At 44.3% G+C, this 23849-nt stretch overlaps 1 protein-coding gene across 1 annotated transcript in view; it reads right to left on the bottom strand.

The window, feature by feature from the left end:
- The window catches only part of Atp8a2 (ATPase phospholipid transporting 8A2), a 492798-nt gene that overhangs the window by 350177 nt on the left and 118772 nt on the right, over positions 1-23849 (bottom strand). The window contains exons 7-16 of the mRNA XM_032917468.1: positions 21765-21838; positions 20755-20824; positions 20094-20221; positions 18448-18559; positions 12017-12182; positions 11028-11155; positions 10245-10322; positions 5834-5922; positions 5509-5553; positions 2527-2602 (exon numbers count right to left, since the gene is read on the bottom strand). Coding sequence (XP_032773359.1) covers positions 2527-2602; positions 5509-5553; positions 5834-5922; positions 10245-10322; positions 11028-11155; positions 12017-12182; positions 18448-18559; positions 20094-20221; positions 20755-20824; positions 21765-21838 — 966 coding nt within the window. The remainder of the gene's footprint in view (positions 1-2526; positions 2603-5508; positions 5554-5833; positions 5923-10244; positions 10323-11027; positions 11156-12016; positions 12183-18447; positions 18560-20093; positions 20222-20754; positions 20825-21764; positions 21839-23849) is intronic.

Here is a 23849-nt window from a genome sequence, read left to right as displayed (position 1 = left end):
ACGTATGTGTGTCTGTGGTACCAGGACAGTGGCCATAAAAGCAAGAAGAGTGTGCTGGATCCCCTGGAACTAGAGAGACTGTTTGTAAGCCACCACATACGTTCTAAAATTGAACCTGGGTCCTCTGAAGCAGCAGTCAGTGATCTTAACCACTGACCCACCCCTCCAGCCCCTTTTGAGATATAACTGAAGAGTCACCAAAATGTGAGGTGTAGCAAATCCTAAGACCTTAATCACTACTCTCCAATGGAGCAAGTAGCCACGCTTATTCTTTCTCTGAGCATCTTTTTTCTTAACAGCTGTGGCTAAAATAAAAAAAAAAAAAAAAAGAATTCTATGATTTTAATGAAATCTTAGGATACAGTATACCTTCCCGTTTACTAAGGAATTCTAGGTCTTATAAAGCCAGAAGTGGCTTACACACTATTCATTTATTTGCCCAAACATACTCAGGGAACCAGTGTGCTTCAGGCAGTGCTCGTCAAGGTTTGAGCGTCTGAAACTGTGTATTGTGGGCCAGCTGAGCCAACCAGCACTGTGATTGCCCTCCTGAACTTTGGAACCCTGCAGGACCATCAGGGTGGAAGCAAACAACTAGTTAAGTTAAAACCTAGTAGTTGGTGGACTAAGCCAATGAAGTTGTTTCCTATATTCCACCTCCATTTTTATTCTGTCTTAATCTTGCTTGGAGCAAGCCCAGTGCTTCCCCATACACTAGCCAAGAATTGTACCACAGTAGTTGCACACGGAGTTGGACTCCAATACCCTCAATTAGGATCCAGAAAGGGCTGTCCACTCCCTTTTACACAGAACTCAGACCCTTAGCTGAACCCCAAGTCCCCATGGCCTGCCACCTCTGGTCTGGTATCATCCCTTACCGCCTTCTGCCTTTCTTTGCTTACATAGATACTATTAAATTAATAGTCTAAGGAATCGTCCTTTTATAGCCATGCGATACTCTTGTCTACTGGTCCTTATTATAAACCTTATGTCTGTGCGTTTGCTGTGGCTTACTTTCCAGATTCAGACATAAGCTTTATTTTGTCATTTGGGATGTCGGTGTCATTAGGTTTAGTTTAGTCTCCTCTCGGAACTAAGCCCTTGCTCCCTAAGCTTCAGTTCCGTCCTAGCTTGCTTTCTAATGCTGCAATAAACACCACGACCAAAGGCAAACTGGCTTCATGTCCCCTAACAGCACTCAGGTCACATTCCATCGCCAAGGGAAACGAAGCAGGAGCTGAAGCAGAGGCGTGGAGGAGCAATGCTTACTTGCTTGCTCCCCACGGTTTGCTCACTTGCTTAAAAAAGTTAGGTTTTTTTTTTTTTAATTTAAAATATAATTACATTGTTTCTCCCTTTCCACTCTCCAACCCCTCCCCTTCCTGCTCTCTTTAAAAGCCATGGCCTTTTTCTTTAATTGTTGTTATTTTTTCTTAAATGTGTAAATACATTTCACAGTACCCGTTCTATGTGATCTCAGGGCTGACCACTAGGTAGCAGAGAAAACCACACCTGACCAAAATGCACACAGCAGGCGACCGTGTGGTGCTCAGCTCCAGTGGTACTACACAGCTCCTGGTCAAACGCTCAGGGATCCTTGTTGGGGGAGGGGATCTAAGAGCCAGCAGAACTGGAAGACAGAACGGCCTACAGACCCTGGTTCTTTCCCTCTTTCCTCCTACGAGACACGGCTCTCCTGTCCACAGAAACAACACTCCGAATCGAGGTTCGAAGACAAGAGCACAAACCTCTCCTTTCTGATCTGTAAGCAGATGCCCTGTTGGGGACACCATAGCTGGTTTAGGCGGGATGGAGGCCCCAGGGTTAAGCTGCCATGGTCATGATTCTTACTGATATCACTGTTCCAAGTGAGGTAGTCACGGGATACAGCATATAGACAAGTGTCTGGACCAGATGTGTGCCTGGCAGGCTCACACTACCTGGTGACTCCTCGTATCTCCTCTCATCCTTCACTGCCCCACACCCACCGTGTCTGGTCCCTAAGAGGAGTTAAGCAAGTTTCTGCTAAGGGGCTTGGAACTCTAAGTGGGAGGACTGGAGGGATCTCTCTGTGCCTGTCCAAAAGCTAACCCTTTATTTCAAAGAAGACCAAAGGTCAATTGAGAAGAAAGTTCATGTGTGGCACTATAAGCCTAGTGAAAAGCCCCCGGAAGCATGTGGGTCCTAGGGCCAAGCCTTCTGTATCTGTTTTGCTGCTTTGTCATGTTGAATAATGATATTTATAACAAAGACATAATCTGGCCTCTCCCTTGGTTAGAGTAAGAGCAAAGAATCACAACTGGACACAGTGCTGAGAAATACTGGTCATGAGTGCTCAGTCCTACACAGCTCATCATTAGGTATGTGAGATGCTGTCTTGTGGATAGGACAAGGATACTTCACCCATGAACTCACTGCAGCTGTGGTCCTCTACATAAGACTTGTAGAAGATCAAGCCAACATGTGTCACATATAAACAGTGACCCACTAATGGCTCTTTGTCCTAGAGGTGAGGGGTACACTCACGTGTTGATCCTCAATGTTCTTTAACAGCCTGGGATCATTGAAGTCACATGAGTCAGTGGGGCAAGAAGTCATCCGACTGGAAGGAAGAAGAAAATTCATTCAATTTAAAAGTCCCTGCCCAGATAGCTCACACCTAGAGAGAATCCACCCTCCAAAAGAAACATGAATAAAAAAAACCATAGTCCTGCAATCAATGCTTAGGTATCTAGAATGAATATCATATCAAGCATTAAAATAACTTAAGTTCCTAAACCTTTCTATAAGCAAACTGTTACAAGTTCTTATAAACAACAACAGATTTGCAAGGGGAAGAATCACAAGCTGTGTCAATACTATGGGTGTCATGGGTTGGATTAAATAACTACCAGGCAAAAAACAACCCAGAGGAAGGACTGTCCCATCCCTCAACACTCACGACCAGAGTGCATGCAGTGAAGAGAAGGCAGCAAACAACAAAAGAAAGGACACTGGATCTGACATCTGTGTGCACTCAGGCTGGCGAGTGTGAGCTTCTCCACACTCCTTCATCATCTCCGCCAGCAAGCTATGTCTTATTTCTGATGGATTAGTACAGCAGATAAAACAGCAGCTAATAGTCTATGGTGAGGGGTATACAAAATGCTGGCTGATACCCCATGGAACCCTAGGAAGCTGAAGAATGGCCTATGAGAAGGACGAGAAATATCTGTGAAGTATGCCAGGTACCTGTGAGGGATGTCAGGTACCGTGAGGGACATGGGTACCTGTGATGATGTCAGGTACTGTGAGAGACATGGGTACCTGTGATGATGTCAGGTACTGTGAGAGACATGGGTACCTGTGATGATGTCAGGTACTGTGAGGGACATGGGTACCTGTGATGATGTCAGGTACTGTGAGAGACATGGGTACCTGTGAGGGATGTCAGGTACTGTGAGAGACATTGGGTACCTGTGATGATGTCAGGTACTGTGAGGGGCATGGGTACCTGTGATGGTGTCAGGTACTGTGAGGGAAATGGGTACCTGTGATGGTGTCAGGTACTGTGAGAGACATGGGTAACGGTGAGTGATGTCAGGTACTGTGAGGGACATGGGTACCTGTGATGATGTCAGGTACTGTGAGGGACATTGGGTACCTTTGATGATGTCAGGTACTGTGAGGGGCATGGGTACCTGTGATGATGTCAGGTACTGTGAGAGACATTGGGTACCTGTGATGATGTCAGGTACTGTGAGGGCATTGGGTACCTGTGATGATGTCAGGTACTGTGAGGGAAATGGGTACCTGTGATGATGTCAGGTACTGTGAGGGACATTGGGTACCTGTGATGATGTCAGGTACTGTGAGGGGCATGGGTACCTGTGATGATGTCAGGTACTGTGAGAGACATTGGGTACCTGTGATGATGTCAGGTACTGTGAGGGAAATGGGTACCTGTGATGGTGTCAGGTACTGTGAGGGAAATGGGTACCTGTGATGATGTCAGGTACTCTGAGGGGCATGGGTACCTGTGAGGGATGTCAGGTACTGTGAGAGACATGGGTACCTGTGATGATGTCATGTACTGTGAGGGAAATGGGCACCTGTGATGATGTCAGGTACTGTGAGAGACATTGGGTACCTGTGATGATGTCAGGTACTGTGAAGGGCATGGGTACCTGTGATGATGTCAGGTACTGTGAGAGACATGGGTACCTGTGATGATGTCAGGTACTGTGAGGGACATGAGGTACCTGTGATGATGTCAGGTACTATGAGGGACATGGGTGCCTCTGAGTGATGTCAGGTACTGTGGGGGCATGGGTACCTGTGATGATGTCAGGTACTGTGAGAGACATGGGTACCTGTGATGATGTCAGGTACTGTGAGAGACATGGGTACCTGTGATGATGTCAGGTACTGTGAGGGACATGAGGTACCTGTGATGATGTCAGGTACTATGAGAGACATGGGTACCTCTGAGTGATGTCAGGTACTGTGAGGGGCATGGGTACCTGTGGGGATGTCAGGTACTGTGAGGGACACGGGTACCTGTGGGGATGTCAGGTACTGTGAGGGACATGGGTACCTGTGATGATGTCAGGTACTGTGAGGGACATGGGTACCTGTGATGATGTCAGGTACTGTCAGGTACCGTGAGGGGCATGGGTACCTGTGATGTTGTCAGGTACTGTGAGGGGCATGGGTACCATGTCAGGTACTGTGAGGGACATGGGTACCTGTGATGATGTCAGGTACTGTGAGGGACATGGATACCTGTGATGATGTCAGGTACTGTGAGAGACATGGGTACCTGTGATGATGTCAGGTACTGTGAGGGACATGAGGTACCTGTGATGATGTCAGGTACTGTGAGGGGCATGGGTACCTGTGATGATGTCAGGTACTGTGAGGGACATGGGTACCTGTGAGGGATGTCAGGTACTATGAGGGACATGGGTACCTGTGATGATGTCAGGTACCGTGAGGGGCATGGGTACCTGTGATGATGTCAGGTACTGTGAGGGACATGGGTACCTGTGGGGATGTCAGGTACTGTGAGGGACATGGGTACCTGTGATGGTGTCAGGTACTGTGAGGGGCATGGGTACCTGTGAGGGATGTCAGGTACTGTGAGGGACATGGGTACCTGTAAGGGATGTCAGGTACTGTGAGGGACATGGGTACCTGTAAGGGAGTAGAAGAGCAGAGGGAGCTGAATCTTCCCCAGATGTACAAAGCCCTACAGTGTCTATAGTTTTTAAATAGTATAAAATATTATTTTGAAATATAGAGATTAAAAACATAAGCAAGAATGTTGCAGGTGGCTGTAAATAGGAAGGACAGGACAAGGACACGCTGTTGGTGTTGAAAGCTCTGTGGTGTGGGTTCAAACCATGTCTGAATTTAAACCTTACTCTGCCTCTCTTTCAAACTAACGTATTCACAATTTATATTTAGACTTAAGACCATCCTGACGTATCCCCACTAATGTTGTAAGACATGCTAGACTCTACTTACCAGAAGTCATCTGAGGACTGCTCTCTGGCTAATTCCGGGAAGTGGCTGGCAAGGAAAAACTGAGTGGTCAGGAGATGATCCAAACACGGGAAATGGGCAATTCTTAGAATATGTGTACAAATCCACAGGTGCCCTGGGACCTCTCAGTAAAGTTGAAGAAACAAGTGGTATTTCAGCTGTTTAAAGATTCACTGGGGAACCCACTAATTTTCTTTAACATATTTAATTGCAACCACACGTTCAAATCCCTCAAAAGAACAAAATAACCACCATACTTTGTCGGAAGACTAGGAACGGGGTCTCCTGAAATGACAAACATACTCACCCATAGGTCACACCAGCAATGCTGCACTTCTTGAAGTTCATGATATTACATGTAAGAGTTCCAGTCTTGTCAGAAAACAGGTATTTTACCTAAGCAAAAAATGAACAAAATGCAGAGAGAGTAGTAGGGGCTGGGGAGATGGTTCAGTTCTAAAAGCACCAGCTGTTCTTCTGGAGAGCCTGGGTTCAGTTCCCAGCTCCCACACGGTAGGGCGCATGGGTTCAGTTCCCAGCTCCCACACGGTAGGTCACAACCATCTGTAACTCCAATTTCAGGGAATGTAGGGCCCTCTTCTGGATTATTATGTGGCACACAGACATATGCACAATCAAAACACCCACATGCATGAAGTAATTTTTAAAAAACGGGTGGGGTAAGATGTAAGAATCAAAACGTGAAGTTGCCTGTGTCTCTGTAAACCTGCGTGGCATTTAAAAGAGAGTCTATAAAAGTAATCAGTCATCAATGATGTACTTCAATTCACATTTACAAAACTTTTCCTGTTACTAATTCTACACTTGAGTAACAAGGAAGCTTCCATAATCCCTCTGGCCACCATCTCTCGGCATCACCACACAATATTCAACATTTCCTCGGTATATTTCATTCTCCCGAGTTCAGACATGCTCTTACGAAAGATGCAATTCTTTCAAGAGTCCACCCTCTGACTAGATTAAAGATGGCTGGCCTGGCAAATCATCTCTAAAGACGCAGTAGGGGCACTCATGTGTCAGCAGCAACCAACGCGGTCTAATTGAACTTGAGGCCCACTCAACAGCACGGTAATCATCCCTGGTACTAGACACCTAGCCATACCTGGAGCTAGTGAGGCCACAGATCTCGGAAGAGAACCTACTCCCATAAGACCATCATATCTCCTGACTTCTTTTAAAGGCAGTCTCGCTGTGTAGTCTTTGGTTGGCCTGGTACATGCTTTTATGATCTTGAACTAACAAATCTGCCTGCTTCTGCCTGCCAAGTGCTGGAATTAAAGGCATGAGCCACCACACCTGGCCTGAACAGCACAACTCCTAAGCTCTAAATACCTATCCTTATATTCATAGTTAAGTGTAGCTCTCACCCCTCATCAAAGAAGCTGCTCTTGGCAGCAGCAGGAGATCACCACAGAAAGCCACAACTGGTCAAAATGCTGAGATCATAGGGATCTAAGAGACGGATCTACAGGACAATTCCCATAGCTAAGGCTCAGGGATCATTGAGGTAGAAGAGGTGAAAGACCATAAGAGCCAGAGGAGCAGGAAGTCTACTGTGGGGGTATGTCTCCTAGAGACGACAGGGAAGCTACACCCCCTGGTACCTCAGCAGTGTGGCTGCAAAGCAAGACCTAAACAATGACAGCACCGACAGAGAGCCAGCTAACTAGGAAAGAGAAGATCTTAGCAGGCTGTACCCCTAGCAAGGGTAACTAACGGCTGCTATCTTGGGGTATCTATTGCTGTAATAAACCATGATGACCAAAAGCAACTTGGGGTGGAAGGCTTTCTTTTTCCTTCCAACTCTCTTCATACTCTATCACTGAAGGAAGTCGGCAGGAACTCAGGGTTGGAAGTTAGAGGCGGGAACTGATGCAGAGGCCATGGAGGCTTACTGCACACTGGCTTGCTCCCCGTGGCATGCTTAGCTGCTTTCTTACAGAACGCAGGGCCACCAGCATGGGGCAGCAGGACCCACAGTGAGCTGTACCTTCCCACATTAATTATCAACCAGGAATATGCATCAATACCTTGCCTACAGGTCATTCTGGTGGTAGCATCGCCTCAATTTGGGCTCCCTCTTCCAAAGTAACTCTAGTATCTGTCAAGTTGACATAAAGCTGGCGAGCGCACCTTCTGAGAGAAAACTAGTTTTTCCTATGAATGAGCCTCCTAATTAGTTGTTTAATACTAAGTGGCTGGCCCTGATGATAAACACGCAGAAACACCAAATGGACTCAGGAGATTATATTTATGCTTATGAATGTACAGAATTATGTATAACAACAATAATCAAAGAAAAAGAGGCTATTGATTTGAAAAGGTCCTTGGAGAAGCTGAAAGATGGGAGATGGGAGGAATTTAAGGAAGAAAAAGGAAAGGGAGAATTAATTATATTTTAGTTTTTTAAAAAAAAAATTACATAATGATCAAATTGGGACAGGCACCTTTTCTAAGTACTTCTCATTGAAACTTATTTATAAATTTATGAGTATTCCTGATATTTCAAAACATGTATGCATATTGATCACATTGATTAATGGGATAATTAGTTTTGTTGCTTTCAATTAATAACAAATTCTGTTTCATACGGAGTAAATCTAGGAACATTAAGAACACAGTTTTATCAACATAGTAGAAAGGGAAATCTTATAAAGAATTGCCAAATTTGCAATCCCTTTCCCTCTTAAATTTTAACTTCTCCTCCTTTGGAAATTTCCCCCATGCCTGGTCAGGACAGGGTATTTCATCCTGGCCATTCCTTGGACACCTACAGTCCTTCCATCTTGCTGGGTCAGTTTGAGGACAATTATACATATTAGCCCTGCAAACTGACAAAGGTACCCAAAGGCCCCATACAGAGTTGTCCCTAAATATCCACAGGGGGTAGTTCTGAGACCCACTATGGATACCAAAATTCTCAGATGCTCAAGTCCACTATATAAAGTGGTATAGTGTTTGCATAAAACCTACATACCACCTCCTCAGTGTTTCACATAATCTTGGATGGTGTGTAACACCTAAGACAATAGAAATGGCGCACTGTACTAGCTATGGAAGGTGTTCCAAGAGTCCTCTGTGTATATTTGTCACAGATGTTAACTACCAGAGGAACAATCACATTTTGACCTCAGTTGGCTGACTATACAGGGCTCGAGCCTCCAGATGGACTCAAACATCTCCCAGGACACAGACATATGACTAACCGCATTGTCATTTCACTGTGTGTGTGTGTGTTTGGGAAGAATTCTTAAGAAAATAGAGCAGACTGGCATTAATGTTGTCTGGAAATACTGGGAAGGATTCAAAGAGGCAAATGCCATCTGATATGTACCAAGAACTCATGGATTCTTATAGTAGAATTTAACCAATGACGATGCTGTTGTAAAAAGAATGAATGCAGGTAGATGATAGACAGACAGATGATAAAAAATAGGTAGATAGACAGTCAGACAGATGCATGGATACACACACACACAGAGGGACACACACACAAACACACACATGTACATACACACACATACACACACACACACACACACACACACACCTCGACAGATGATAGACAGGTGGCCCTGGATTCTGCCTCTCAATCTGTGGACCTGAAGTGCGCGTGGACAAGGGGAGGACAGGAACAGGGGCCTCACTTAGGAAGATTTGTGCTCTGTACCTGGCCATTCTCTTTAGAGCACCATCTACCTTGATGCACCAAATAAACCTGAGTACTCTTGTGAGTTCAAAATTTTCTATTTAAAAAAATAGAAAAATGTATTCTTAGCTCTAACTAGATTTGGCGAATATCAAGGGATCAGAATCACCTGAAAATGTGACTACAGAGTTCTATTTTATTACAAAAGTTGACTGACAAGTCTGAGCTTCACCTTTCTAGCAATGACTCAAAAGGCTTTGCCGCCACTGCAGGACTGACTCTGTCCTTAAGGGGAGAGAAGAGGGAGAGGGCATCTGATCCTATTCCCGGCCCACAGATCAGTGAGAAAAAGTCAGGCTTAGGTCTTCCCAGAGGGACATGTGGAAGGTGCTGCAGGGAAACAAAGGCCAGACTTAGGCAGGCAATCTACAGTCCTCCACCTGTCATTCATCAACAAGCTTTTCTGACGTGATTTAATCATTGTTTTATCTATAAAATGAAGATGGGTTACACCACATCCCAGTTGGATTGTTGGGAGCTTTAAGATACATAAAATAAAATCATAGTCTTCAATTACTTTAGGTAATGAATAAATTTTATGTTTTCATTTTATGCAGTGGGTCAATAGGAGAGGCAGATATAATCCCAAGAAAGTTGGGATGAACAAGGGGAAATCAGCGTGAGACCCCAGAAATCATGATTCTCTGGACTCTGTCAGTGATGCCTGTCCTTCAAACAACCCCCCATGCTTTGTGGGGTAGCCCAATAGCCGATGTCTTACCCTGTTTTCCTTGTCACTGTCCTGAAAAAAGATCCAAGATAACAGTGTATTTTTATACAATGTTCTACACATTTTTTATTTGGATATGTTCTGGGCAAAATGATATCCTTGTGTCTCTAAAGCCAAGGGACAGTAGCATTCACTGCCACATTGCCCACTGGATAACCACAGTCATGGCTAACTCTCCCTGCAAACCCACAGGTCTCCTCTGCTAACACTCGCTTCCTGCTCACAGCACTGCCCCCAAGTCCCCAGACAGGCTCTCACCTGCCCGAGCTCTTCGTTGAGGTTTGATGTCCTGGCCATGGCAGGAGTGTCATTTTCAATATAGTACATATCCGTGTCCTGAAAGGGAAAATGGCGGGGAGGAGAGAAGGGAAGCAGCCTTTAGACAACATGCAATTCCACTCTCTCATTAAGATTGACACAGACCCCGGCATCTTAAGATCCTTCCACTTTCATTTAAAAGCTAACTTTTAACTTGGATAAAACTGGAGCTGCCGTGAGGACAGTCCCTATGACACAATGTGACCCACAGTATTTAGGTTTGGGTTCAAGAGGATCACCTCATGTCCTGAGCTAGGTCAGTGCCTTGTTCACAAGCTTCTTGTGAAAAACCAGTGTAAAACACACGTGAAAGTGCCTGGTCTGAAAAAATGGGGGTCCAGAGCTTAACAGCCATGGCAATCCCTTAAAAACTTCACCTCGAGCCTGATAATCCATCCAAGGTGACTGTCAGGATGAAATCAGTGTAGAATGAACACTGGTAAGCATGTGAGGCCTTTTCCTTAGCATACACGAGACTTTGGAAGCACAGCCATGGTGGCCAGATGAGAAGCGCCCACTGAGCTTCCTCCTCCACCGTCCCCACCCCTGAGGTTATGCCAGCCATTGGTTCGGCTGCCTTAATTCCATGTCCTAACAGCTAACAGCCACTATGACTTCTTCTCTGGGACTCGATGAGATGACAAGGGCTCATGGAGAGCACGGGAGGGTGGCGGCTGGCAGTCCCTCAGTAGCTCATGTCTCACACCCTGCTTTCACACTCACCCAGTTTATGAAGAGGGCCTGCGTGTATTTCACGACCTCGAGTGTCACCAGCAGGCTGATAGGAATCAGATTGTTGTACAAGATGATAAACGTCAGCAGGTTGTAGCCGAAATTATCTGAGGTCGTGTCTACAGACAAAAAACAAGATATCCATACAGCTCTAGTGGAGGTCTGCACTTAAGTTTCTTCCCATTTTGTTATTTTGGATTCTTTTTTTTCCCCTGAAAGGTGCTCACAATGAAAGCCTTCGTTATGTGCTCCTCTGGAGACTGGGAAGTTACGGAGCCCATTCAAACTCCAAAGACTATTTCAATCCCTGTACATTGGGCTGAATTCTCTTTAGAGGCTGGGGGAGGAGAGACAGGAGGGATCAGAAATAGCACTCTCCTGGGAGGGGAGTGCCCTCATTGGCCTCAAAGGGACTTGTGGTTATTACAGAGGTAACCAGGCAGCACGGCGGGAATGAAGGGAGGCTCCAGAGGAGGCAAACAGAAGACAACCAGAAATGGTGGACAAGTATTGGTGGTTAACAGAAACAAGTTCACAAGCATTATTCTTTTCTTTTCTTAGAGCTCTTTATGAGATCTGAGATTATACAAAGCACTAACTAGAATGCTATATTGTTAGGTTGACAATACATGCATGCGGTGTACAGATGACAATGATAACCTAGAGGGGAGAGCATGGGGGGTGTGCCAGGCTGATGCTTATGAAGTTAGTAACACAAAGGGGTTCTCATGTTGTCATCCCTAGAGAAACCATAAGAAAGTATTTTTTTTAAGTGGTCAAGAAGCAATCATTTGGTCACAAAACAGTCTCCAGACACACCCATCTTCACTCTACATATGATTCTTAATCTGCTTTCTCTTCGAGGAAACCATGGGGAACAGAGGAAAGGAGGGTATGACTACCACTCACAGACCTTACATGGAAGGACCATCCAAGAGATTTGACTGGAAGTAGCAAGCAGCAGTCACTCCAGGACTCACCCATCTTTTTGATGTACCAACTCTTTCCACCATGAGACCCATTCCAGAACAGGGCGCCCACCGAGCTCACAAGCGCCATGACCAGGAGGATGCCAAACAGCACCAGGATCTGCACGTTGGTTACCTTCTCAACGTTCGACCTCTTGAGAGGTGCTTTTGTTGAATTCTGTGAATTGAGTAGACAAACTAGTTTTTAAAAGACATCCTACAGTTTAAAGAAACTATCTGAGGTGGTTTGAATAAGAATGGCTTATCTATTTGAATGTTTAGTCACCAAGGGGTGGTACCATTGAAAGGATTAAAAGGATTAAGAGGTGTGGCCTTGTTGAAGGAAGTATGTCACTGCAGGTATGCTTTAAGGTTTCAAATGCTCATGCCAAGCCCAGAGTCTCTCTCTCCCTCTCTCTCTCCCTACTGATCTCAGCTACTGCTCCAGCATCTACCTGCATGTATTCATACGCATACACCCCTACATGATGATAATTAACTAAACCCAGAAACTGTAAGCAAGCTCCCAATTAAATGCTTTCTCTTGAAATAGTTGCCTTGGCCATAATGTCTCTTTACAGAATTAGATCACTGACAGACAAGATCCCAACTCTACATGACCTATTCTACACTTTCATTTACACCTTAGCATTACTCTGGCAACTTTCACAGGCACAGTGGCCTCTAGATAATGTAAGTCCGGTCTAAAAGTAACCAACACATAGCTAATTCTTAATCATAAAAATCTAAAGAGAACTTCCGAATTGATAATTTAGCTCTGTGATAAGTATCAGAGAGATATTTAAAGTCTACATGTTCCTTATGGTAGGAAGGAATAAAAAGAGAGAGAGAGAGAGGAGTACAGATATATCAATAAAGCAAGAGAGAACACGGGTAGATGTCAAGGCAAATGAGCAAAGGTTCCCTTGAAGAGCTCCAGGAAGGATCTTTTGGTGGAAGGACTTTGAATCAAGTTGTGTGAAGAAGATGGTCAAGAGGGCAGGGAGATAACAAAGCCTCCCACCCGGTTGGAGCTGAGGCCTATGCTGGGACCTGGGATACCAAGATGTTCGGGAAAGCAGCACTCGAGGCTCACTGCATCGCTCATGGAGGATGTGAGACTACATCCTCTCAGCGGTGGAAGACGGTCATGTAGGATCAACAAGATAATTATATAACCAAAGCAATTTTATAAAAGAAATTTCCAAAGGCAATTATGATAGGCTAATGACGGGCTCCAAGAGCTTCACGGAGGTGACTAGCCTGAACTTCCTAGCTCAGTCTTTGCACAGCATCACCCATGTCTTTCCAAATCCCATTGCAGTCCCAGAAATTCTGCCTTCTGTGAGCACCACGGCTTTCACTGGGGGGTGGGGAAGTTGGGGAACGAACAGCTACACTTGGAAACTTTAGGCTGTCTTCTGGGTATGTTCCTCTTTTTCTGCCCTGTTGTTAGTTTACTAGATTGCTCTTTATGGACTTCTAAAAAAAAGTCTTCCAGGGTCAAGATGGGAATTTGTTGGCAAAGACCATAATCAGTCAGGCACCCCAGGAAGGCTGTGGGGACAATACACCCACATCTGGCCTCATACTGAAATCCAGGAGCCACAGGAAGGCTGCGAGGACAGCCCTCCCGCATCTGGCCTCATGCTCAGGATCCAGGAACCATTCTATTTCAAGACTGATTATTCGAATCCCTTAAATTCTATATTTAATTAAAGTCACTAAATTTCCAGGAAGGAAGAAAATGACAAAAGCTGTCATTTCTGTGACCTGTCTGTCAAACTGAAGTGGTTGAAACCCAACCAGTCACTAGGGTTAAGAAAACAGACTTTTCATCCAACAGAAGGAAACAGCCCAAAACGCTAGGTTTTAACGTGAGCCCAGCATGGAAAACCAAGCTTGGCACACTCACTCTCTTCTCCAAACATCTCCACTAGCAACAATGAGTTCTTAATGCTCAATTGCTACTAGAACAATAAGTTCTTTTATAACATTCTTAAAGGACACTATTACTTTAATGTCTGGGGCTACAAGGAAAATGGGTCAAACTGTCAGATGTCTCAAATGTTGGAATCTGACCTAAATTGTAAACATCTTATTCCTCTTGAGAAAGCAGACATCAGAAGGCTAGTCAGAATAAGCCTGGCGTGTATAGATTGGATTTTAGAACAATCCTTACTCTTTCTAGATGTGTAAGCTAAATTTGATTGATTGATTGATTAGGTTGATTTGATTTAGTTCTTCCATCTTTAAAATAGCCATACGAGGGCTAGAGAGATGGCTCAGTGGTTAAGAGTACTGGCTGTTCTTGTAGAAGACCTAGGTTCACGGATATAAATCTCTCCTGAGAGGCACAGCCAGAGCATGTCAAACACAGAGGCGAATGCAAGCAGCAAACCATTGAACTGAGAACGGGATCCTCGTTGGAGGAATTAGAGAAAGGATTGAAAGAGCTGAAGGGGCTTGCAACCCCATTAGAACAACAGTGCCAACAACCAGAGCTCCCAGGGACTAAACCACTACCCAAAGACTATACATGGACTGACCCATGGCTCCAGCTGCATATGTAGTAGAGTTTGGCCTTGTTGGGTACCAATGGAAGGAGAAGCCCTTGGTCCTGCCAAGGTTGGACCCCCAGTGTTGGGGAGAGTCAGGGGATGGGAAGAGGGTGGATAGGGAGGGGAACACCCTTATAGAAGAAGGGGAGGGGTGGGATAAGGGGCTTATGTCCAGGAAACTGGGAAAGGGAATGACATTTGAAACATAAATAAAAATATCCAATAAAAGAAAAAAAATCAATGAATTCTCAATATTCATAGAGTCCCACCCCCCAAAAGAATTTGAGTTTGAAGAAAAAAGAACAGCCAGTTGCAGAGAAAACTGACAATTATATATTTGTTTTGGATATAGATAATAACAAGAAAATGTTTTAGGAGTGAAAAACTTTTGCTGTAAATAATTCAAGATTGTGTCCTAAGCATAAATCTTAAATATTACTTGTTCACAATTATGGACTTATTTTATTCATGTTATTAACTATGTTTATGTATGTAATAAACATGAATACTCAAATTTAAAAAAAAGACCTAGGTTCAATCCCAAGCATCCATACAGTTGCTCACAGCAACATGTAACTCCAGTTCCAGGGGCTCTGACACCTTTTTGTCTATCTTCTGGCCTCTGCGGGCACCATACACACACGAAATTCATTAATTGCATTAAAATTCATACATGCAAAACACCTAAACACACTAAATAAAAAATAAACACTTTAAATAATAGAAACACTTTCCTCATGCCAAAGAATAAATGAATACATGTATGTCAGTCAGAAAACAATGTATGCTTTGTTATAGCCAATGTCTTCTATAATTATTGATTGCCTCTTTGCCATTAAGTCAACCAACAGAAATTATCTGAGTGGGGGCTGTGTATAGCTACAGTAAACATGACCTGAGGGAGATCTGACAGGTGCAAGGTATACAATGGGAGCTCAGGAACCCTAAAGCCATCTGGTTCCCACTCCTCTGTCAAATCCACAAGTGTAAACACAATGTTAGTTCATGAATGGAATGGCTTCCAGCTGTGGGTGTTATTTTATATTCCTTTTGAAATTTCATTGTTCACGCTGTTTCAGCCCTAAAGGCATAGCGAGTCTAGCACAGATGTTTCTGGAGTTTTCCATCACTCTCAGTCTGTCAACAGCAGTAAGTCTTGCCAAGGTTTGTCACACAGATGGTAGGAAATATTCCCCTCACCCTCAAAGGATCCAAATGGCATGGTCTCACCTTATCCATTGAAGACATGATAGGAATGTTCTGATACAAATTACACTTGGGCTGAGCCCTAAAGATGTAATGCAAATATATGATCTAGAAGAATATTATACTCTGAAAAATTACCCCGGTTATGAGGGAACTTGGAGACAGCTTGACTTTCTAATAAGCATGATCTGAAAAACTAGCCTTGGGACTCTACCCAAATCTGAGCTTCCTACCCATGGTCCCTTTACCACTTCATTGTACAAACATAGAAGCTCTGGTGAGCATATGTCTGAGGGTCTGCTATGGCTACTGGTAATGCGCTAAACATTCAAGGCTGCTTAAGAGGTGGCGAAGCGTGAGACTATCTGTCAAGATGGTCTTTGTATGCAGACTGCTCAGAAACAATGAACTGTAACTTCCAATCTTGTGAATGGCTGAGGGTTGGGGAGGAAAGTGGATCAGACACATCTCAGACATGTGGGTCAATTTTCCTTCACATGCAGAACAATTTCCATTCACTCAAGAGCTGTCATGGCAGCTGTAGACCATTTTTCTACTTGCTATAAAGTGCCTCTTTAACACACACTTTCTGTGAATATTCTTCTGGGCCTAGAGACCTCCCTTGTCATCCCCAAAATGTGTGTGTCTTCCTCCATGCTTCTGAATCTCTCCTCCTACCATTTTTCTTATCTCAGGTGACAATACCTGACACCCAAATCAGACCCCTCTCCCAAAACAGGACACTTGGGTAAGACTCACATCCATTGGCATCTAGAGGTAGCTCTCCCGGATATACGGTTAGGACCTCATAATATTTCTTAAGTCTTTGTTCATCCATGTCCATGCCAATCAGACATCTATCTTCTCTTCCCTCAACAGATCACCTCCTCCAACCTCACCAACACCAAAGACTTGAGAAACGAGCTCATGGAACTCTCTGGTCCAGCCCCATTTTTAGTCTACCTTCACAATCCCAGCCCCATCATCTGCCTCAAGTGCTGAGTCCCTTTCTACTCAGCATTAAGGGACCTGGCACTGTTGGACCTCGAGCTCTCACTGCTATGGACCAGCCCAGGGTCTCCCAATCTATAAGCCCTCGTCATGAGAAACTCAGAGATGAGTACGATATACTCACAGCTACCTGTCACCCAGCAACTCTAACAATCATCTTTGGTTCCAGGAACTCTCACAGCCATCTAATTGAGATTCCTTCCATGTCTTCATTGCATTAACTAGCACCCCATGCCTGGGATTGGAGACTCTTGCATATACATCCACAGAAGTTTATAACACCGTAATCTACAATAAATACACCCCTACTTTCTATATTTTCTATATTACTGCTTTACCTACCTGGCCCCCAAAGGTAAAGATTTAGCCTTTATGCTAATGTACTCAGATGGCTTAGCAAAAGACTCAAACATTTTCAACCCTGACATAATTCAAATGTGGCTTTGAAAATTACACAAAATGGAAGAAACCCCAACTCTCTTTAATAGGTATAAGTAACAAAATACAATGCTGTCATGTACTAATTTCCTCTGACATAAAACATTTCTTCTTGAAAGTAAGCTTATTAAGATACAGAGTTTTCTAAGGGGAGGTAAAGCATTCCATCCTACAGGGTAGCTCCTTGAACTTGGAAAATAAACAACAATGGCTACAGGAAGTACCTGAAACTGATCAGATTCACTAGGCTTTTTCCCTCCCAAGAATCTGTACATAGTAAGGGCTGCTGGGAGGTATTTTGAGCAATTGGGCTACTTAAAGAGGTTCAGACCAGCTGAGCTGCCTAGAAGAAGCAGAGCCCTGGAAGAAGCAGCTGCCTGGAAGGACCATTCTCTGACCTGCCAAGCTGCAGGCAGGCTGTGTGCTCCAGATTTCCAGACTCTGTGAGCTGTCACCCATGCTGGCTGAGCTTTGGTGATGCAGCTGTCTTTGAGTCATTTTTGCTCTTCTAAGTAACCCCTCACCCATATTCCTATAGGTGACCCCAGTAAACTCACTGATTCACCAAGCTGGACTTTGGTGGTATCTGTACTCTGGTTTGTCACTGGTTCCCTGTTTGAGGAGAATACAGGTTTGTTGATGTCTCCCCAGGAAGAGTGCCACACAACAAATGCCAAAAGATATCAGAAGAATGCAAGAAATGACACAGAAAGACACTGATTTGTGTAGAAGCCCAAAAGACATTTGGCCAAATATGTCACCATATGGGCTATAAGTCTACACACAAAAATTTAAGAAAAAGTACTAACAGTGAAAAAGTGAAAATTTCTTTAAATTAGTACCGTTTCTTTAGTATATGAAGAATAAACATTAGTTCAAAGTCCCTTGCTTTTAAATGACCTAGAATTCATATAATTCTAGGACAAGTAGAGAAAAAATTTAAAGGGTAACTAAGCCCTCCTTACATCCAGAAGACACAGTTAGAGCCAGTGGCCCCCCTTGAACCTAGACAACAAAGACCACTTAGATTCAGAGAGACTATGGCCACACAATGGCAAGGGCCAGAGGGAATCACACAAGGAACCAAAACAATCGCTTTCCCCTGAATTTACATTCTCAGATAAACTTGAGCTTCACATTTGTCTGTCTTTTCCACCCTTGAGTAAAAGAGATGGAAAAACAATAAAGCAGCTAAAGTTGGCAGAGCTTTCCAGAGAAACATTTTACCTGCATGAGTTTGGTGTCATGTCCGGTATACACAACAACACCGAAGACCCACTGTGTGTTCCTAAGCTGGGTGCCTCTCAGTAAGATCTGGTCAGGCCCAAGGGCAACGGAGCTAAAAATAAGAAAAACATTTATATTTCTTAATTACTTGTCAAATAATCATGCATTTTCCTTTACATAAGCCTACAACACACCAAACATTCCAGCCAGTCGAATTTGCTAATTTATTCTTTGCTTAATCTACCTATCTTCCCTCCCCAAATGTCTGTCCTACTCCTTCTTCGTTATGGACTAGGATGGAGTTTTCTATAAAATGTCAGAGAGGAGTATGTCTCCTAATCCTGCCGTGCAACTCAACACTGAGAAAGGAAATGCTGAAAAGACACAAGCTTATTCATTTTTGAAAATAAGTTTACTTTATAGACTACGAAAGAAAAAAAATACAGCAATAAACTCCTAGCTAATGGCATAGTGATTGGATGAGAATCTGAGGGACTGTCTTCAGATAGGAAGCATGCTGGATGGCTGCACATGAGATGCCAACCGAGAAGCACTTGCATGCTTGGTTGTCACATAGAGCATCTGCTGAGTCCTAACATTCGGTTGCCCCCAACCCCAGTCAAGGGTCTTTCCACAGTAAGGGGAAGAGCCCAGACGGAGGGCTATAGAGTATCAGCAGGTAGATTACAGGTCAACATCACGACAAAAGACATCCTCAGACACTAAGTCATTCAAGGAGTGTGTGTGTGTGTGTGTGTGTGTGTGTGTGTGTGTGTGTGTGTGTGTGTGTGTGTGTGATGCCTATGTGTTCATGTATGTACATGCATGTGGAAGCCAGAGGTCAATGTGTGATGCCTATGAGTTCATGTGTGTACATGCATGTGGAAGCCAGAGGTCAATGTGTGATGCCTATGTGTTCAAGTGTGAACATGCATGTGGAAGCCAGAGGTCAATGTGTGATGCCTATATGTTCAAGTGTGAACATGTATGTGGAAGCCAGAGGTCAATATTCCACCTTACTCCCTCTCACTGATTTAGCTGGATAGCCAACAGACTTCAGGGGTCTGCCAATCTGAACTTCTCCACCACTGGGATTGCTTTTATGTGGATACCAGAAGTCCAAACTAATCCTCATGCTTGCACACTAGACATTTCACTGACTGTGTGACAGTCACCGCCCCCATCTCATTCAACTTTCTAAAAACAAGCAGAGCTGTGGCGAGGCTTGTTGGTGAAACGCTGATCTACCAGTTGCGCCAACAAACAAACATGCATTTTAGAAGAAAGCTAACTACAAACTACACATCTGTGTCCCAAATACCTCCCTGCTGCTTTCTGCACCATTTCATGCAACCTCAACCATTTATTTGGCCTAGCAAGTCACAAGCAAGAAAAATAAGCCACTTTCTATGAACCCCATATGGGGTCTTTTCAAAAATATCTCTTCTTTCCTTCAATGGGAGGGAAGATTTCAATGGATTTAAATGGTGTTTCCGTCTCTCAGAGCTGAACTAAACAAAAGAAAATGCACTCTTTTCAAACACTGTGAAACTAAAGCTCCAGGAGTTCTTGGCACATTTAAGGAAGGAGGCAGGGCAGGGCAGGGTGGGGAGGGGGAGGATAATTAAGGAAAGGAGTCTCGAAACCTCTTCCCATCCAAGTGCAGGGTGCCAGTGAAATCGTAGAGGTGGCGGTTGGGCCCTTCACACTCTATCCTTCCGGACAGCTTCATGAGCACTTCCCTTGTCTGCATGTCGGCTGTGTGGCTCAAACCCTGAAATGGAATCATGAGCCAACAAAGAAGATCACACACTGCCCTCCATGTCTAAGAGACGGATGGCACAGCATTCTGTCAATCATAGGGACATAGTGAGCCATCTGCCATGCGATCATCTGTGAGTCACACAGCCCCTCAAGACTGTACACGGTTTGACACAAGGATATCAAAAGATTTCAACGCTACAGAAGAGGAGGATCACACCTGGACTTTTCTACTCTATAAGCCCAAGTAGCTGCTCTCTTCCAGTTCCTTAGCTCAGCCTGGTGAGGATGCCCCTGTCCTGAGTGCTGTGGGCAGAGCTTTGGAAGATATGACACACTGGCACTGAGGAAACTCACTTTTCTAAGTCAGGCCTCCTCAACAAGTTTCCTTGAGAATTGGGGGCACAATCTTCTTTCCAGTCCACTGGAGTCTAACAGATAACCTCCCATGGCTAAATGACATTTTCTCTGTGAGGTACACGGTGGGTATTTGTATCATCTCCGGCCTGGTTTCCTATAACAGCTCAAATCATGAGGTGACTTTACCTGTCGTATTTTAAGGTTCGTCTCGCCATCCAGGTTAGCAGTTTCAACATAGCACATCCCCTGGGGCTCACTATAAGGAAGGGGAAAAGGCCAATGTTAGTACTGTCCTCTCCACAAATTCCCAGCTCATGAAACCTCTGATATGGACATTGTCTGCTGCTCAGCCTTCCAATACACTATCTCACACACACTGCTCTAGTGTGAGCAGTGAGTAAGAAAAGGGGAACCGCACACTGCAGCTAGACACCCACAATCCAGTTTCAGCTCCACATGCTTGGTCTTGACTAGTCAACAACAGGATGGATGAGAAGCAGGTAGGCCTTGGATCGAGAGTGGGAATAAAACCCACGCACTGAGGTAGAGTGATTCCTAAAGGCCGAGACCAATAGTGCTACCCTGGCAGGCCCAGCACAAACATATCTTTTGAAGAAAATCAGAGTCCTAGGAGTTAAAAGAAGAGGCACAAATGTGGCAGGACAGATGGCTGGATGACCAAGGAATGCCGACGCCTCCGTTCAGTTGCCTCCTGGGTGTCACTGATCACTCACTCTCTCTAGCCAGTGTCTTGACTAAGAAGATTTACCCTAGAATTGTTGGGAGCTAGAGCTGTCAATACCAGCAAAACGGGTTCTAAACCTTTTAGAAATGAAAAGAAAAAACAAAAACAACAACAAACAAAATAACCCAGGGTCAAGGCAGGAGTAGACAACTGACAAGGGTCCACACTAAGTATCTCTAACTTATACAAAATGCTTGAGGTTAGAAGTGACTCCAATTTTTTGATCGTTTCAGATTTTTAAATATTTACATAGACCTTAACAACTGAACATTCTCAAATCTCAAAATCTGAAATCCAAAACGCTCCGAGAGCTAAACCTGTAGGAAGATCAGGCTGTGAAGGGAGAGCAAGGTGGGAACTCATGCGATGCAGGAGATGGGGAAGCACTTCATTCAGTAAGTCACTGCCCCTAACATTCATTTCCAAACCTATGCCCACTGGTACACCTGACCTGGAGGAGAACAGGACCATGTCTGCTGGAAGATACTGCCCATTGAGGACCTTCACGATGTCTCCCACTGCCACCTAGAGACAAGGGACAAGAGAGAAGGCACAAAAGAAAAGAAAGCACATATGTGATACAGGCGGTTAAATGCATGAAGAACATTAGTGCGTAAGGCACACCCTACAAGAACAAGGCAAGTGTTTCTACTGCGCCACAGCTGGCCCTCCACACCCACAAGCTCCACATCTGTGGGTTCAACCATCTGTAGATGCAAACTATTTGCAAAGAGAAGTGCACATGACCCAGAGTGGTGTATGACTAGAATCCCAGAGCTTGTGTTTTCGAGGCCAGCCTGAGCTACACGGTGTGGCAATATCTCAGCAAAACAAAACACAAAAGGAAAGTCATAGCATTAACAAAGATATCAAAAGCTGCCTTTGCACTGAGCATCACACACTATTTCCCTGGCACTGTCCCCTAAGCTACACACCATAACACTGTTTCCATGGTGTTCACATTGCATTGGGTTGTAATCCAGAGATCTTACATTCGTGGGAGGATACACACCTGTTCTATGTAAACGCTTCTCTGTTTTATATAAAGGACTTAAACATTTATACACTTTGACATCTGTTGTCATCAACCTGGGACTAGTCCCTACAGAAACTGAGAAATGACCACACTGCATTTTTAATTTTTAATTATAGTGTCTGTCTGTCTGTCTGTTCATATATGTACCTTAGTGAAGGTGCTCATGAAAGATAGGGTATCAGAGTGTCTGGAGCTGAAGTCACAGGTAGTCCTGAACTGGTGGATATAGTGTGCTTCTGTGTTAACCACTAAACCAACCCTCCAGCCCTAACATTGCAAATTTGCAGTGGTGTTTCATTAAAATGCTTTTTTATAAAGAAAGAAGGAAAGGGACAAGAAAAGATGAGTGAACAAGTATAAACTTCACATTTTCTTCCAAGTATCCTCTCATTGCAAACACTCAAACATCTCCATAGCTGCTCATGGTAGAATTGTCGTGCTCATGGCTCTGAAGCTGGCCTGTGCAACTGTGAGTCCCCGGGGCAGCTGTGTAACCATGAGAGAGCTGTGCAAAGTGTGTTAGCCACGTGGATGTTTGGAAATGGCCCAGCCACTGAGCTGATTAGGGCATATTAAATAATAAGGCTGCGTGTATGTGTCATTCATTTGGGAACTCAGGACATTAGGGCAGGTAGCGAGGAGTTCGAGTTGCCGCTGATGGACAATTTGAGAGCAGATGAATCACCTGCCATGATGGTGGGTTCTTTTTTCTTAAATCGAAGTGAGAAGGCAAGTCAAATGATGTTCTCTTATCTCTAAATAAAAGACACTTTATTTCTAGGATCTGGGTGCTAAGAGGTTTCAACTACAATGAGAAACTGGTGACTCAGAATATGAAGATGGTTTTCTGTTTGGTGTTCTTACACATGACCTACCATCACAGGCTTGTGTGAAACCCCCTAAAAGAATTTGTACAGTGAGGAAAAAAGAACTTATTCAGGGTCCCTGAATTCACTGCAGACTCAGAAGGAGCCTCTTGTCTCTCAACTGTAAAACAGCTGAAGGACTCTCAGAGTTGATCCCAACTATTGATCTCTACCTCTCTAAGATCACCAGAGTCAAGCAAAGCACAGGGGCTCTGTCTCAAATGTAACACTCTCACGTGAGTGCAGCTGGGTGTGACTTTCAAGGACACCTACGTGTTCCTTCCCTACCCTCTGTCTTGTACCCTTGCTCCCCAGCTCACTTCCACTGTGAGCTGCCCACATCACCAGCATCAGCCTTTCCTATGACCCTGTCAAAATGTAAACTTCAGACCCTCTGACTCAGGAATTCTGGGAAGAGGAATAGTGTGTGATTGACCAGTGCTGGTTGCCAAGTATGGCCTACCTGGTTGAGAGGACAACTGTACAAGAAGATTCCATCATGAACTCCATGCTTGGTCATCTCTAGAATCTACTAACTTGCCTCCTTAAGACGGCTCACCACAATGCATTGAAAATGGAAACTGCAGTGTATTTAACCACGGCCTATAATGTGGTAGTGATTCCCCAAGCACGT

The sequence above is a fragment of the Rattus rattus genome, chromosome 12, assembly GCF_011064425.1.
Source record: "Rattus rattus isolate New Zealand chromosome 12, Rrattus_CSIRO_v1, whole genome shotgun sequence".
NCBI classification, from domain to species: Eukaryota; Metazoa; Chordata; class Mammalia; order Rodentia; family Muridae; genus Rattus; species Rattus rattus.
Note: the sequence above shows the minus strand (reverse complement) of the source record. Positions and strands in the feature narration are given on the sequence as shown.